Source organism: Rutidosis leptorrhynchoides, chromosome 11, assembly GCF_046630445.1.
Source record: "Rutidosis leptorrhynchoides isolate AG116_Rl617_1_P2 chromosome 11, CSIRO_AGI_Rlap_v1, whole genome shotgun sequence".
NCBI lineage: Eukaryota > Viridiplantae > Streptophyta > Magnoliopsida > Asterales > Asteraceae > Rutidosis > Rutidosis leptorrhynchoides.
The window spans coordinates 373,147,697-373,164,040 of NC_092343.1; the positions used below are offsets into that span (position 1 = coordinate 373,147,697).

Consider the following 16,344-nt stretch of genomic DNA (forward strand, 5'->3'; position numbering starts at 1 on the left):
ATGTATTTCATTGTTAATACACTTAATAATATATTTACTTATCATTTAACATAATTAACCAAGTGTATCAATATCTTAATATGATTCATATGTACCTAGTAAGACGTGGTTATAACGATAATCGTTATATATATCGTTTTCGAGTTTCTTAAATTAATAGTCTCATTTTTATGTATATAACTCATTGTTAAAATACCTAATGAGATACATACTTATAATAAAAACATGTTAACTATATATATAACCATATATATGTCATCGTATATTTTTTTACAAGTTTTAACGTTCGTGAATCACCGGTCAACTTGGGTGGTCAATTGTCTATATGAAACATATTTCAATTAATCAAGTCTTAACAAGTTTGATTGCTTAAGATGTTGGAAACATTTAATCATGTAAATATCAATCTCAATTATTATATATAAACATGGAAAAGTTCGGGTCACTACAGTACCTACCCGTTAAATAAATTTCGTCCCGAAATTTTAAGCTGTTGAAGGTGTTAACGAATCTTCTGGAAATAGATGCGGGTATTTCTTCTTCATCTGATCTTCACGCTCCCAGGTGAACTCGGGTCCTCTACGAGCATTCCATCGAACCTTAACAATTGGTATCTTGTTTTGCTTAAGTCTTTTAACCTCACGATCCATTATTTCGACGGGTTCTTCGATGAATTGAAGTTTTTCGTTGATTTGGATTTCATCTAATGGAATAGTGAGATCTTATTTAGCAAAACATTTCTTCAAATTCGAGACGTGAAAAGTGTTATGTACATCCGTGAGTTGTTGAGGTAAATCAAGTCGGTAAGCTACTGGTCTGACACGATCAATAATCTTGAATGGTCCAATATACCTTGGATTTAATTTTCCTCGTTTACCAAATCGAACAACGCCTTTCCAAGGTGCAACTTTAAGCATGACCATCTCTCCAATTTCAAATTCTATATCTTTTCTTTTAATGTCATCGTAGCTCTTTTGTCGACTTTGGGCAGTTTTCAACCGTTGTTGAATTTGGATGATCTTCTCGGTAGTTTCTTGTATAATCTCTGGACCCGTAATCTGTCTATCCCCCACTTCACTCCAACAAATCGGAGACCTGCACTTTCTATCATAAAGTGCTTCAAACGGCGCCATCTCAATGCTTGAATGGTAGCTGTTGTTGTAGGAAAATTCTACTAACGGTAGATGTCGATCCCAACTGTTTCCGAAATCAATAACACATGCTCGTAGCATGTCTTCAAGCGTTTGTATCGTCCTTTCGCTCTGCCCATCAGTTTGTGGATGATAGGCAGTACTCATGTCTAGACGAGTTCCTAATGCTTGCTGTAATGTCTGCCAGAATCTTGAAATAAATCTGCCATCCCTATCAGAGATAATAGAGATTGGTATTCCATGTCTGGAGACGACTTCCTTCAAGTACAGTCATGCTAACTTCTCCATCTTGTCATCTTCTCTTATTGGCAGGAAGTGTGCTGATTTGGTGAGACGATCAACTATTACCTAAATAGTATCAAAACCACTTGCAGTCCTTGGCAATTTAGTGATGAAATCCATGGTAATGTTTTCTCATTTCCATTCCAGGATTTTGGGTTGTTGAAGTAGACCTGATGGTTTCTGATGCTCAGCTTTGACCTTAGAACACGTCAAACATTCTCCTACGTATTTAGCAACATCGGCTTTCATACCCGGCCACCAAAAATGTTTCTTGAGATCCTTGTACATCTTCCCCGTTCCAGGATGTATTGAGTATCTGGTTTTATGAGCTTCTCTAAGTTCCATTTCTCTCATATCTCCAAATTTTGGTACCCAAATCCTTTCAGCCCTATACCGGGTTCCGTCTTCCTGAATATTAAGATGCTTCTCCGATCCTTTGGGTATTTCATCCTTTAAATTTCCCTCTTTTAAAACTCCTTGTTGCGCCTCCTTTATTTGAGTAGTAAGGTTATTATGAATCATTATATTCATAGATTTTACTCGAATGGGTTCTCTGTCCTTCCTGCTCAAGGCATCGGCTACCACATTTGCCTTCCCCGGGTGGTAACGAATCTCAAAGTCGTAATCATTCAACAATTCAATCCACCTACGCTGCCTCATATTCAGTTGTTTCTGATTAAATATGTGTTGAAGACTTTTGTGGTCGGTATATATAATACTTTTGACCCCATATAAGTAGTGCCTCCAAGTCTTTAATGCAAAAACAACCGCTCCTAATTCCAAATCATGCGTCGTATAATTTTGTTCGTGAATCTTCAATTGTCTAGACGCATAAGCAATCACCTTCGTTCGTTGCATTAATACACAACCGAGACCTTGCTTTGATGCGTCACAATAAATCACAAAATCATCATTCCCTTCAGGCAATGACAATATAGGTGCCGTAGTTAGCTTTTTCTTCAATAACTGAAACGCTTTCTCTTGTTCATCATTCCATTCAAATTTCTTCCCTTTATGCGTTAATGCAGTCAAGGGTTTTGCTATTCTGGAAAAATCTTGGATGAACCTTCTGTAGTAACCAGCTAGTCCTAAAAACTGGTGTATGTGTTTCGGAGTTTTCGGGGTTTCCCACTTTTCAACAGTTTCTATCTTTACCGGATCCACCTTAATACCTTCTTTGTTCACTATGTGACCGAGGAATTGAACTTCTTCCAACCAAAATGCACACTTTGAAAACTTAGCGTACAATTCTTCCTTCCTCAATACTTCTAACACCTTTCTCAAATGTTCACCGTGTTCTTGGTCATTCTTTGAGTAAATAAGTATGTCATCAATGAAAACAATGACAAACTTGTCAAGGTATGGTCCACACACTCGGTTCATAAGGTCCATGAACACAGCTGGTGCATTAGTTAAACCAAACGGCATGACCATAAACTCGTAATGACCGTAACGTGTTCTGAAAGCTGTCTTTGGAATATCATCTTCTTTCACCCGCATTTGATGATACCCGGAACGTAAGTCAATCTTTGAATAAACAGACGAGCCTTGTAGTTGATCAAATAAGTCGTCGATTCTCGGTAGTGGGTAGCGGTTCTTGATGGTAAGTTTGTTCAACTCTCGGTAGTCGATACACAACCTGAATGTACCATCTTTCTTCTTGACAAACAAAACAGGAGCTCCCCACGGTGATGTGCTTGGTCGAATGAAACCACGCTCTAAAAGTTCTTGTAATTGGCTTTGCAGTTCTTTCATCTCGCTGGGTGCGAGTCTGTAAGGAGCACGAGCTATTGGTGCAGCTCCTGGTACAAGATCTATTTGAAATTCAACAGATCGATGTGGGGGTAATCCCGGTAATTCTTTCGGAAATACATCGGGAAATTCTTTTGCAATGGGAACATCATTGATGCTCTTTTCTTCAGTTTGTACTTTCTCGACGTGTGCTAGAACAGCATAGCAACCTTTTCTTATTAGTTTTTGTGCCTTCAAATTACTAATAAGATGTAGCTTCGTGTTGCCCTTTTCTCCGTACACCATTAAGGGTTTTCCTTTTTCTCGTATAATGCGAATTGCATTTTTGTAACAGACGATCTCTGCTTTCACTTCTTTCAACCAGTCCATACCGATTATCACATCAAAACTCCCTAACTCTACTGGTATCAAATCAATCTTAAATGTTTCGCTAACCAGTTTAATTTCTCGATTCCGACATATATTATCTGCTGAAATTAATTTACCATTTGCTAATTCAAGTAAAAATTTACTATCCAAAGGCGTCAATGGACAACTTAATTTAGCACAAAAATCTCTACTCATATAGCTTCTATCCGCACCCGAATCAAATAAAACGTAAGCAGATTTATTGTCAATAAGAAACGTACCCGTAACAAGCTCCGGGTCTTCCTGTGCCTCTGCCGCATTAATATTGAAAACTCTTCCGCGGCCTTGTCCATTCGTGTTCTCCTGGTTCGGGCAATTTCTAATAATGTGGCCCGGTTTTCCACATTTATAACAAACTACATTGGCATAACTTGCTCCGACACTACTTGCTCCGCCATTACTCGTTCCGACACCATTTGTTCCTTTCGTTTTATTAACCCCTGGTCCGTAGACCTCACACTTCGCCGCGCTATGACCATTTCTTTTACACTTGTTGCAAAATTTGGTGCAAAACCCCGAGTGATACTTTTCACACCTTTGGCATAGCTGCTTCTGATTGTTGTTGTTGTTGCGGTTATTATTGTTGTTGGGATGATTGTTGTAGTTGCTGTTGTTGTTGTTGTTGTTGTTGTTGGGCCGTTTGTTGTAGTTGCGATTGATGTTGCGATTGTTGGGATAATTGTTGCGATTATTGTTGTAATTGCTGTTGTTGTTGTATTGGTGATTCTTATCACCGTTTTCCTCCCACTTTCTTTTGACTTGCTTCACATTGGCCTCTTCAGCAGTCTGTTCTTTAATTCTTTCTTCAATCTGGTTCACCAGTTTGTGAGCCATTCTACATGCCTGTTGTATAGAGGCGGGCTCGTGTGAACTTATATCTTCTTGGATTCTTTCCGGTAATCCTTTCACAAACGCGTCGATCTTCTCTTCCTCATCTTCGAATGCTCCCGGACACAATAGGCACAATTCTGTGAATCGTCTTTCGTACGTGGTAATATCAAATCCTTGGGTTCGTAACCCTCTAAGTTCTGTCTTGAGCTTATTGACCTCAGTTCTGGGACGGTACTTCTCGTTCATCAAGTGCTTGAATGCTGACCACGGTAGTGCGTACGCATCGTCTTGTCCCACTTGCTCTAGATAGGTATTCCACCATGTTAACGCAGAACCTGTGAAGGTATGCGTAGCGTACTTCACTTTGTCCTCTTCAGTACACTTACTTATGGCAAATACCGATTCGACCTTCTCGGTCCAACGTTTCAATCCGATCGGTCCTTCGGTTCCATCAAATTCCAAAGGTTTGCAGGCAGTGAATTCTTTGTAGGTGCATCCTACACGATTTCCTGTACTGCTAGATCCAAGGTTATTGTTGGTATGTAGCGCAGCCTGTACTGCGGCTATGTTTGAAGCTAGAAAAGTACGGAATTCCTCTTCATTCATATTCACGGTGTGTCGAGTAGTCGGTGCCATTTCCTTCAAAATAGTCAAATGGAACAAGTTAATCATACAGAATATTAAGAGTAGTTAATAGTATTTCGTAGCATAATATGAACTCATTTATAAAAGATTTTTCTTCATATTAGCGTTTTATAAGTTTAAATTCGGGTAGTACCTACCCGTTAAGTTCATACTTAGTAGCTAATATACAATTCAACTACTACAATTCTATATGAAAAACTGATTATAATAATATTTCGCGTTCAAACTTTTATACAATATTTTACAAACTTACAATACCGCTTATTTTACATAAAGCATGAAATATAGCACACAATAACTTTGATACAAGATAGTTGTGAAAATAATTCTAGCTAGTACACAAGTCGTTCAGCAAAGGCAATAAAGACACGTAATTCATACGTCCAGAAACAAGTCATGCATTCTGGTTTTACTAGGATTACTTCCCATCCTTGGTCTTGTGGAACATAACCGTTATGGCCATTGATAAGACAGCGTGTTGTAACGTCGTCAAAGGGACGAGGGTTACGTAATGTCCAACAGTCCCGTAACAATCTAAAAACCTCATTTCTTACCCCAATTACCGACTCCGTCACTTGTGGAAACGTTTTGTTTAATAGTTGTAGCCCGATGTTCTTGTTCTCACTTTGGTGAGAAGCGAACATTACTAATCCGTAAGCATAACATGCTTCTTTATGTTGCATGTTAGCCGCTTTTTCTAAATCACGAAGTCCAATATTCGGATATATTGAGTCAAAATAATTTCTTAACCCGTTGCGTAAAATAGCATTTGGGTTCCCCGCAATATATGCGTCAAAGTAAACACATCGTAACTTATGGGTTTCCCAATGTGATATCCCCCATCTTTCAAATGAAAGTCTCTTATAAACCAAGACATTCTTGGAACGTTCTTCGAATGTCTTACAAACTGATCTCGCCTTAAATAGTTGTGCCGAAGAATTCTGACCGACTCTAGACAAGATTTCATCAATCATGTCTCCGGGTAGGTCTCTTAAAATATTGGATTGTCTATCCATTTTGTGTTTTTATACTGTAAAATAGACAAGAGTTAGATTCATAAAAAAAATACTTATTAATACAAGCAATTTTTACATATATCATAAAGCATAAGCACACTATATTACATATATTACACCACACGAATACAACTATCTTATTCCGACTCGCTTGTTTCTTCTTCTTCGGTTTTAGTTCGTTTTGCCAAGTTTCTAGGGATATATGATGTTCCCCTAATACGAGCCATCGTTATCCACATTGGTTTAGAAAAACCTGATGGTTTAGAGGTTCCCGGGTCATTATTACAACTTAAGGACTTCGGGGGTTGACGATACATATAAAGTTCATCGGGGTTGGAATTAGATTTCTCTATTTTTATGCCCTTTCCCTTATTATTTTCTTTTGCCTTTTTAAATTCAGTTGGGGTAATTTCTATAACATCATCGGAATTCTCGTCGGAATCCGATTCATCGGAGAATTGGTAATCCTCCCAATATTTTGCTTCCTTGGCGGAAACACCATTGACCATAATTAACCTTGGTCGGTTGGTTGAGGATTTTCTTTTACTTAACCGTTTTATTATTTCCCCAACCGGTTCTATTTCTTCATCCGGTTCCGATTCTTCTTCCGATTCCGATTCTTCTTCCGGTTCCGACTCTTCTTCCGGTTCCTCTTCGGGAACTTGTGAATCAGTCCACGAATCATTCCAATTTATATTTGACTCTTCATTATTCTTAGGTGAGTTAATGGGACTTGTTCTAGAGGTAGACATCTATCACATAATATCAAACGCGTTAAGAGATTAATATATCACATAATATTCACATGTTAAAAATATATAGTTTCCAACAAAATTTGTTAAGCAATCATTTTTCAAGTAAACACGGTCGAAGTCCAGACTCACTAATGCATCCTAACAAACTCGATAAGACACACTAATGCAAAATTCTGGTTCTCTAAGACCAACGCTCGGATACCAACTGAAATGTCCCGTTCTTATTGATTAAAAACGTTCCATATTAATTGATTTCGTTGCGAAGTTTTGACCTCTATATGAGACGTTTTTCAAAGACTGCAATCTTGTTTTACAATATAACAATATATACATATATATCAAAGTATGTTCAAAATATATTTACAACACTTTTAATATATTTTGATGTTTTAAGTTTATTAAGTCAGCTAAAATGAGAAAAATAATCCAATCTTGTTTTACCCATAACTTCTTCATTTTAAATCCATTTTGAGTGAATCAAATTGCTATGGTTTCATATTGAACTCTATTTTATGAATCTAAACAGAAAAAATATAGGTTTATAGTCGGAAAAATAAGTTACAAGTCGTTTTTGTAAAGGTAGTCATTTCAGTCGAAAGAACGACGTCTAGATGACCATTTTAGAAAACATACTTCCACTTTGAGTTTAACCATAATTTTTGGATATAGTTTCATGTTCATAATAAAAATCATTTTCTCAGAATAACAACTTTTAAATCAAAGTTTATCATAGTTTTTAATTAACTAACCCAAAACAGCCCGCGGTGTTACTACGACGGCGTAAATCCGGTTTTACGGTGTTTTTCGTGTTTCCAGGTTTTAAATCATTAAGTTAGCATATCATATAGATATAGAACATGTGTTTAGTTGATTTTAAAAGTCAAGTTAGAAGGATTAACTTTTGTTTGCGAACAAGTTTAGAATTAACTAAACTATGTTCTAGTGATTACAAGTTTAAACCTTCGAATAAGATAGCTTTATATGTATGAATCGAATGATGTTATGAACATCATTACTACCTTAAGTTCCTTGGATAAACCTACTGGAAAAGAGAAAAATGGATCTAGCTTCAACGGATCCTTGGATGGCTCGAAGTTCTTGAAGCAGAATCATGACACGAAAACAAGTTCAAGTAAGATCATCACTTGAAATAAGATTGTTATAGTTATAGAAATTGAACCAAAGTTTGAATATGATTATTACCTTGTATTAGAATGATAACCTACTGTAAGAAACAAAGATTTCTTGAGGTTGGATGATCACCTTACAAGATTGGAAGTGAGCTAGCAAACTTGAAAGTATTCTTGATTTTATGTAACTAGAACTTGTAAAATATATGAAGAACACTTAGAACTTGAAGATAGAACTTGAGAGAGATCAATTAGATGAAGAAAATTGAAGAATGAAAGTGTTTGTAGGTGTTTTTGGTCGTTGGTGTATGGATTAGATATAAAGGATATGTAATTTTGTTTTCATGTAAATAAGTCATGAATGATTACTCATATTTTTGTAATTTTATGAGATATTTCATGCTAGTTGCCAAATGATGGTTCCCACATGTGTTAGGTGACTCACATGGGCTGCTAAGAGCTGATCATTGGAGTGTATATACCAATAGTACATACATCTAAAAGCTGTGTATTGTACGAGTACGAATACGGGTGCATACGAGTAGAATTGTTGATGAAACTGAACGAGGATGTAATTGTAAGCATTTTTGTTAAGTAGAAGTATTTTGATAAGTGTCTTGAAGTCTTTCAAAAGTGTATAAATACATATTAAAACACTACATGTATATACATTTTAACTGAGTCGTTAAGTCATCGTTAGTCGTTACATGTAAATGTTGTTTTGAAACCTTTAGGTTAACGATCTTGTTGAATGTTGTTAACCCATTGTTTATTATAACAAATGAGATGTTAAATTATTATATTATCATGATATTATGATATATAATATATCTTAGTATGATGTATATACAGTTAAATGTCGTTACAACGATAATCGTTACATATATGTCTCGTTTCGAAATCATTAAGTTAGTAGTCTTATTTTTACATATGTATTTCATTGTTAATACACTTAATAATATATTTACTTATCATTTAACATAATTAACCAAGTGTATCAATATCTTAATATGATTCATATGTACCTAGTAAGACGTGGTTATAACGATAATCGTTATATATATCGTTTTCGAGTTTCTTAAATTAATATTCTCATTTTTATGTATATAACTCATTGTTAAAATACCTAATGAGATACATACTTATAATAAAAACATGTTAACTATATATATAACCATATATATGTCATCGTATATTTTTTTACAAGTTTTAACGTTCGTGAATCACCGGTCAACTTGGGTGGTCAATTGTCTATATGAAACATATTTCAATTAATCAAGTCTTAACAAGTTTGATTGCTTAACATGTTGGTAACATTTAATCATGTAAATATCAATCTCAATTATTATATATAAACATGGAAAAGTTCGGGTCACTACAAGATGTACAGAAATAAATTGATATATATTATCTTGAATCAATCCACGACCCAGTGTATACACGTCTCAGGCTAGATCACAACTCAAAGTATATATATTTTTAGAATCAACCTCAACCCTGTATAGCTAACTCCAATATTACTACATATAGAGTGTCTATGGTTGTTCCAAATAATATATACACATGGGTCGATATGATATGTCAAAATATTTGCATACGTGTCTATGGTATCCCAAGATTACATAATATATTAGAATACATGTATAATACAATATAAGTTAGCTAGGATATGATTAATATAGATTTGTTACCAATTTTCACGTAGCTACAACAAGAAAAATTATCCAATCTTGTTTTACCCATAAATTCTTCGTTTTAAATCCTTTTTGAGTGAATCAAGTTGCTATGGTTTCATATTGAACTCTATTTTATGAATCTAAACAGAAAAAGTATAGGTTTATAGTCAGAAATATAAGTTATAAGTCGTTTTTGTAAGAGGTAGTCATTTCAGTCGAAAGAACGACGTCTTGATGAACATTTTGAAAAACATACTTCCACATTGAGTTTAACAATGATTTTTGGATATAGTTTCATGTTCATAAGAAAAATCATTTTCCCAGAAGAACAACTTTTAAATCAAAGTTTATCATAGTTTTTAATTATCAAACCCAAAACAGCCCGCAGTGTTACTACGACGGCGTATATCCGATTTTACGGTGTTTTTTGTGTTTCCAGGTTTTAAATCATTAAGTTAGCATATCATAAAGATATAGAACATGTGTTTAGTTGATTTTAAAATTCAAGTTAGAAGGATTAACTTTTGTTTGCGAACAAGTTTAGAATTAACTAAACTATGTTCTAGTGATTACAAGTTTAAACCTTCGAATAAGGTAGTTTTATATATATGAATCGAATGATGTTATGAACATTATTACTACCTCAGGTTTTGTGGATAAACCTACTGGAAATGAAAAAAATAGATCTAGCTTCAAAGGATCCTTGGATGGCTTGAAAGTTCTTGAAGCAGAATCATGACACGAAAACAAGTTCAAGTAAGATTTTCACTCGAAATAAGATTGTTATAGTTATAGAAATTGAATCAAAGTTTGAATATGAGTATTAACTTGTATTAGAAAGATATCTTACTGTAAATAAGAAAGATTTCTTGAGGTTGGATGATCACTTTACAAGATTGGAAGTAAGCTAGCAAACTTGGAAGTATTCTTGATTTTATGAAACTAGAACTTATAGAATTTATGAAGAACACTTAGAACTTGAAGATAGAACTTGAGAGAGATCAATTATATGAATAAAATTGAAGAATGAAAGTGTTTGTAGGTGTTTTTGGTCGTTGGTATATGAATTGGATATAAAGGATGTGTAATTTTGTTTACATGTAAATAAATCATGAATGATTACTAATATTTTTATAATTTTATGAGATATTTCATGCTAGTTGCCAAATGATGGTTCCCACATGTGTTAGGTGACTCACAAGGGCTGCTAAGAGCTGATCATTGGAGTGTATATACCAATAGTACATACATCTAAAAGCTGTGTATTGTACGAGTACGAATACGGGTGCATACGAGTAGAATTGTTGATGAAACTGAACGAGGATGTAATTGTAAGCATTTTTGTTAAGTAGAAGTATTTTGATAAGTGTCTTGAAGTCTTTCAAAAGTGTATGAATACATATTAAAACACTACATGTATATACATTTTAACTGAGTCGTTAAGTCATCGTTAGTCGTTACATGTAAATGTTGTTTTGAAACCTTTAGGTTAACGATCTTGTTAAATGTTGTTAACCCATTATTTATTATATCTAAAGATATGTTAAATTATTACATTATCATGATATTATGATATATTAATATATCTTAGTATGATATATATACAGTTAAATGTTGTTACAACGATAATCGTTACATATATGTCTCGTTTCGAATTCATTAAGTTAGTAGTCTTGTTTTTACATATGTAGTTCATTGTTAATACACTTAATGGCATGTTTACTTATAATTTATCATGATTAAACATAGTGTATCAATATCTTAATATGATTCATATGTATTTAGTAAGACGTTGTTTTAACGATAATCGTTATATATATCGTTTCGAGTTTCTTAATTCAATAAACTCAATTTTATGTATATAACTCATTGTTAAAATACCTAATGAGATACTTACTTATCATAATATCATGTTAACTATATATATAATCATATATATGTCATCATATAGTTTTTACAAGTTTTAACGTTCGTGAATCACCGGTCAAATTGGGTGGTCAATTGTCTATATGAAACCTATTTCAATTAATCAAGTCTTAACAAGTTTGATTGCTTAACATGTTGAAAACACTTAATCATGTAAATAACAATTTCATTTAATATATATAAACATGGAAAAGTTCAGGTCACTACAATCGATAGTCACGATATATATTTGTTTAAATTATACTCTATTAACTTAATTGCACAATTTGTTTGATTTTATTTAATTCGTATAATTGGTTCATAAAATTACTATACAGTTAGGTTTTGGAAACAAAACACAATTAGGGCTAGAAATATCTCTTTTAATGTTGTAATTGATTGATGTTCTCTTTGCTAAATAATTTCTTTATGCATATTTTGGTGCAAATTATACATCAATGTAGCTGCATTTTTTTCATAAAAAAAGGATTGATGTATAATTTGCAATTTATATCTGAAACGGTTCTCTTTTTTTTTCATAATAAAGTGATGATGTCATCCACAACAAATTGGTTCGACCTTCCACTCGATTTGAAGATTAATATACTCTCCAGAATTCATCATTTTGAAATACTTGTGAATGCACAGTATGTGTGTAGTGATTGGTATAAAGTCTGCAAGGACCCTTCAATTTGGAAAGTCATCAATTTGTTCGGGTTGAGGGAATCGTTCTACATGACTGAATCTTTTAATGGTGGTTTGCCTGGAATATGGAAAATTTGTAAAAATGTTGTTGATAGAAGCAGGGGTCAATTGGTTGACATTGTCATCCCGGACCTTCGTACTGATGAGATTCTTATGTATGTTGCTGATAGGTATGTTAGTTACTATACACACTTATTGTTTACATACAAGTATATAATAATAATAATAAAGTGAAAGCAACTTACTGGATTTTAAGTGATTGTTTTTTTTGATGGTTTTGTTTGATAGAGCAAGGCAGCTAAAACGTCTCGACATGTATTGTGGTATGAGGGACGATTCGTCTATAAAAACTTTGCATGAGGCTTTAAAGAAATTCCCATTGTTAGAGGAACTCAGTGTGGACTTTGAGTATCTTACGAAGGAAGCTATTGAAAGTGCGGGACGTTATTGCCCGCTGCTAAAAACATTGATTTTTGTTCAAGAAGGAAAATTTAGTTCATTTCTAAAAGTTAATGATGAGATAGGTGTGGCTATTGGGGAGAACTTACATGAGTTAAGGTACCTTAAACTCATTAATAACACCATTTCAAATATTGGGTTGAAGGCGATTTTGGATGGTTGTCATCAACTTGAATCACTAAAGTTGAGTATGTGTGCTCATATTGATCTCAATGGAGACGTAGTGAAAAGATGTTCAAAACAGATTAAACATTTAACTCTGCCAGAACGTAGCCACCTCGAAAGCCTTAAAAGATGATATTTACATGTGATTATCGAAAGGTGAGTTACCCTTTAATATGGAGTTGATGTGTAGAACCTTCATTTTGGTCTTGTTATATAAACTCAAACAAGGGCAGTGTTAATGTGGTAGTTTCTACATTGTTAGTGTTTTTGATTCCACGCTTTTAACACCTCTAAATAGTGGTGGGTTAGTTCTAAATTTCTAATATCGTCTCCAAACTTAAGTAAGCACTAGGAATTTTTATTTGGGTATTTGTTTTTGGAATTGCATTTTTCTGAATGTGAATGAATGTTTAACGTTTGCATGTTTTTTGGAAGTTTTTGCTAAATAGAATACGGATACTATTTTGTGATATTTAGTTCGTTCATACCTGATAGAGTGACTTTATTTTTCTCCCCCTTTTCCCTTTTTTATAAACAATCCTATATTTATTAGTTTTTCTTTAGACAAAAACATCTTATAACATCCATAGATATTACCATCTACATCGAGAAAGATGTACGCTTTGGAAGAAGCGTGTACAATTTGAGAACGGGTCTTGAATAATAAAAAAGAAAAAACTACTTCAACCAATACATCTTTGGGTGCGACCAAATGATTAGAATTGATTAAGATTATGTGTAAAAGTTACAATTTACAAATAACCTATGAGAAGGTAAATGTGGGTTTTGGTTTGCTTAGGTACTAACCGAAGAAGTCTAGGATCATTTTGCTTCCAATAAAGCTGAGAACAATACCAATCGAAGGCTGGAAGAAAAAATATAATAACATATTGGTTTCGACACAATTTTTGTTTAATAATCAGTAATATTCGAGATGATAACGAGTTACCTTTAGGTACTCCAACTCTGACATGCTTTCTAAAATCAATGAATATAAAGACCTTAAACCTGCATCAAACGCAAACTATATAAGCTTTACTAATAAAATTTAAGAAAACAAGAAATGCAAACTATATTATGAAACAATCATAGACAAGTTAGTTGAAAGTCAACCATGCTTTCACTAAACAACAAAATATACCTATAATAGCAAAGAGATTAGACGAGAATAAAACGAAGGGGTCTCTTGTCACGCCAAAAGCCGTTTTTATCGAGTCAACCTAGAAAAATATTGGTAGAAAATGCAAGTGTATTAAAAAAATATTTAGAAATATGTTGAATTTTGAGGTCGGAAAAAGTAACCATACAGCGAATGCAATATCACTAAGTTCAACGACAGCTGAAGTGAGAAGCAAAGGTGTAGCCTGCCCAAATCGCCGTTTCATGCGTGTTTCGCCGTTTCATGCGTGTTGTTGGTTAGTTAGTGCGTGATATGTTACCATTTGCTTGGCTTGCTTAGGTGCTCGATGACAAGTATCACACACGGATTTGCATGCATCATGCGAGCTGCGTGATTGGTGCTTAGGGATCATTTTTTCTAATGTAATGTTTTAAGGGAATATTGTCAAACACTTCCGGATATTGGGGATTTGAGCAATTTCCCATATCCATAACACTTAAATCATTGACATGTGGAAGAGCCGACTTCCAAATGGGCCTTCAAGCCCAAAGAAACAGGCCCACCTTGTAAAAGACCCATAGCAGAACCAGAACGGGCTGTGATAGCACCAGATGGGCTGGACCCGAAGCCCAACACAAGATACGCTAAGCCAGAAGGGTTCAAATCAGTATCATCTTCATCATTGCAAACATACTGCACATTAGCCGCTGGAGAAACCTAACAGGCCAACACACCTAAATTTGGGGCGGATCCTTATCAAAACTCAACCCGTTTAATTCCAACAGTTTTCTTCACTGCGATGTGAGTTGATTTTATTTAATTCGTATGATTAGTTCATAAAATTACTAAGATATTTCCTTACTAACAGTTAGAGTTTGGAAACAACACACAATTAGGGCTAGAAATATTCTTTTGATGTTGTAATTGATGTTCTCTTTACTAAGATATATTTCTTTATGCATATTTTTGTGCAAATTACACATCAATGTAGCTGCATTTTTTCATAAAAATAAAGGATTGATGTATAATTTGCAATTTATATCTGAAACGGTTCTCTTTTTTTCATAATAAAGTGATGATGTCATCCACAACAAATTGGTTCGACCTTCCACCCGAATTGAAGGTTAATATACTCTCTAGAATTGGTCATTTTGAAATACTTGAGAGTGCCCAGTATGTGTGTAGTGATTGGTATAAAGTTTGCAAGGACCCCTCTATGTGGAAAGTCATTAATTTGTTCCGGTTGAGGGAAACGTTCTACTTGAGTGAAGTTTCGTATGGTGGTTTGCCTGGAATATGGAAAATTTGTAAAAATGTTGTTGATAGAAGCGGGGGTCAATTGGTTGACATTCGCATTCCGGACCTCCGTACTGATGAGATTCTTATGTATGTTGCGGATAGGTATGTTACTATACACGTTTATTGTTTACATTTTACATACTTATAATAAGAAGGTGGTGGCAACTTATTGGATTTAAGTGATTGTTATGATGGTTTTTTTTTTTTTGACAGAGCAAGCCAGCTAAAACGTCTCTACATGCGGGTTGGTAGGAGTGACGATTCGTCTATAAAAACTTTGCACAAGGCTTTAAAGAAATTCCCATTGTTGGAGGAACTCAAGGTGGACTGCGAGTATCTTACGAATGAAGCTATTGAAAGTGCTGGACGTTATTGCCCGCTGCTAAAAACACTGAGTTTTTTTCAAGAAAGAGAATTTAGTTCATTTCTAAAAGTTAATGATGAGATAGGTGTGGCTATTGGGGAGAACTTACATGAGTTAAGGCACCTTAAACTCATTAATAACACCATTTCAAATATTGGGTTGAAGGCGATTTTAGACGGTTGTCATCAACTTGAACTTCTTGACTTGAGTGTGTGTGCTGTGCGCATATTGATCTTAATGGAGACGTTGTCAAAAGATGTTCAGAGCAGATTAGACATCTAACTCTGCCCGATTTTCATTATGAAGATGATGAAAATGAAGATTCTGGTTCTGAAAATGATGAAGATGAAGATGATAATGAAGATTCTGAAGATGAGGATGAAGATGAAGTGGATAATGAAGATTGATAGTTACATGTGATGATTGAAAGGTGAGTTACCCTTTAAATGGTCTGACAATACTTATAGTTGTATTTGAGTGGAAAAATGATTCCGTTTTTCTTAATTTGTAGTTGATGTGTGGAACCTTTTTTTAGCCTTGCTACATAAACTCAAACAAGGGTAGTGACTGTGGTAGTCTGACATTATTGGTGGGTCCTTCGGTACTATTATCGTCTCCAAACTTAAGTAGGCACTAGGAATGTTTGTTTGAATATTTGTTTCTGGATTTGCATTTCTCTAA

General features: G+C 34.3%; 2 protein-coding genes across 2 annotated transcripts; both read left to right on the forward strand.

Annotated features, from left to right (window-relative positions):
* Positions 1–12,103: 12,103 nt before the first annotated feature.
* LOC139875946 (putative F-box/LRR-repeat protein 23) lies at positions 12,104–13,013 on the forward strand. The gene is made up of 2 exons (XM_071863244.1): positions 12,104–12,426; positions 12,545–13,013. Exons 1-2 carry the CDS (start codon positions 12,104–12,106, stop codon positions 13,011–13,013), a joined length of 792 nt encoding a protein of 263 aa, XP_071719345.1.
* Positions 13,014–14,702: 1,689 nt separating this feature from the next.
* Positions 14,703–16,070, forward strand: LOC139875947 (putative F-box/LRR-repeat protein 9). Its single transcript, XM_071863245.1, has 4 exons — positions 14,703–14,801; positions 15,074–15,401; positions 15,513–15,841; positions 15,928–16,070. The coding sequence occupies exons 2-4, from the start codon at positions 15,076–15,078 to the stop codon at positions 16,068–16,070; spliced, it is 798 nt and encodes a 265-aa protein (XP_071719346.1). The 5' UTR covers positions 14,703–14,801; positions 15,074–15,075.
* Positions 16,071–16,344: the final 274 nt, after the last annotated feature.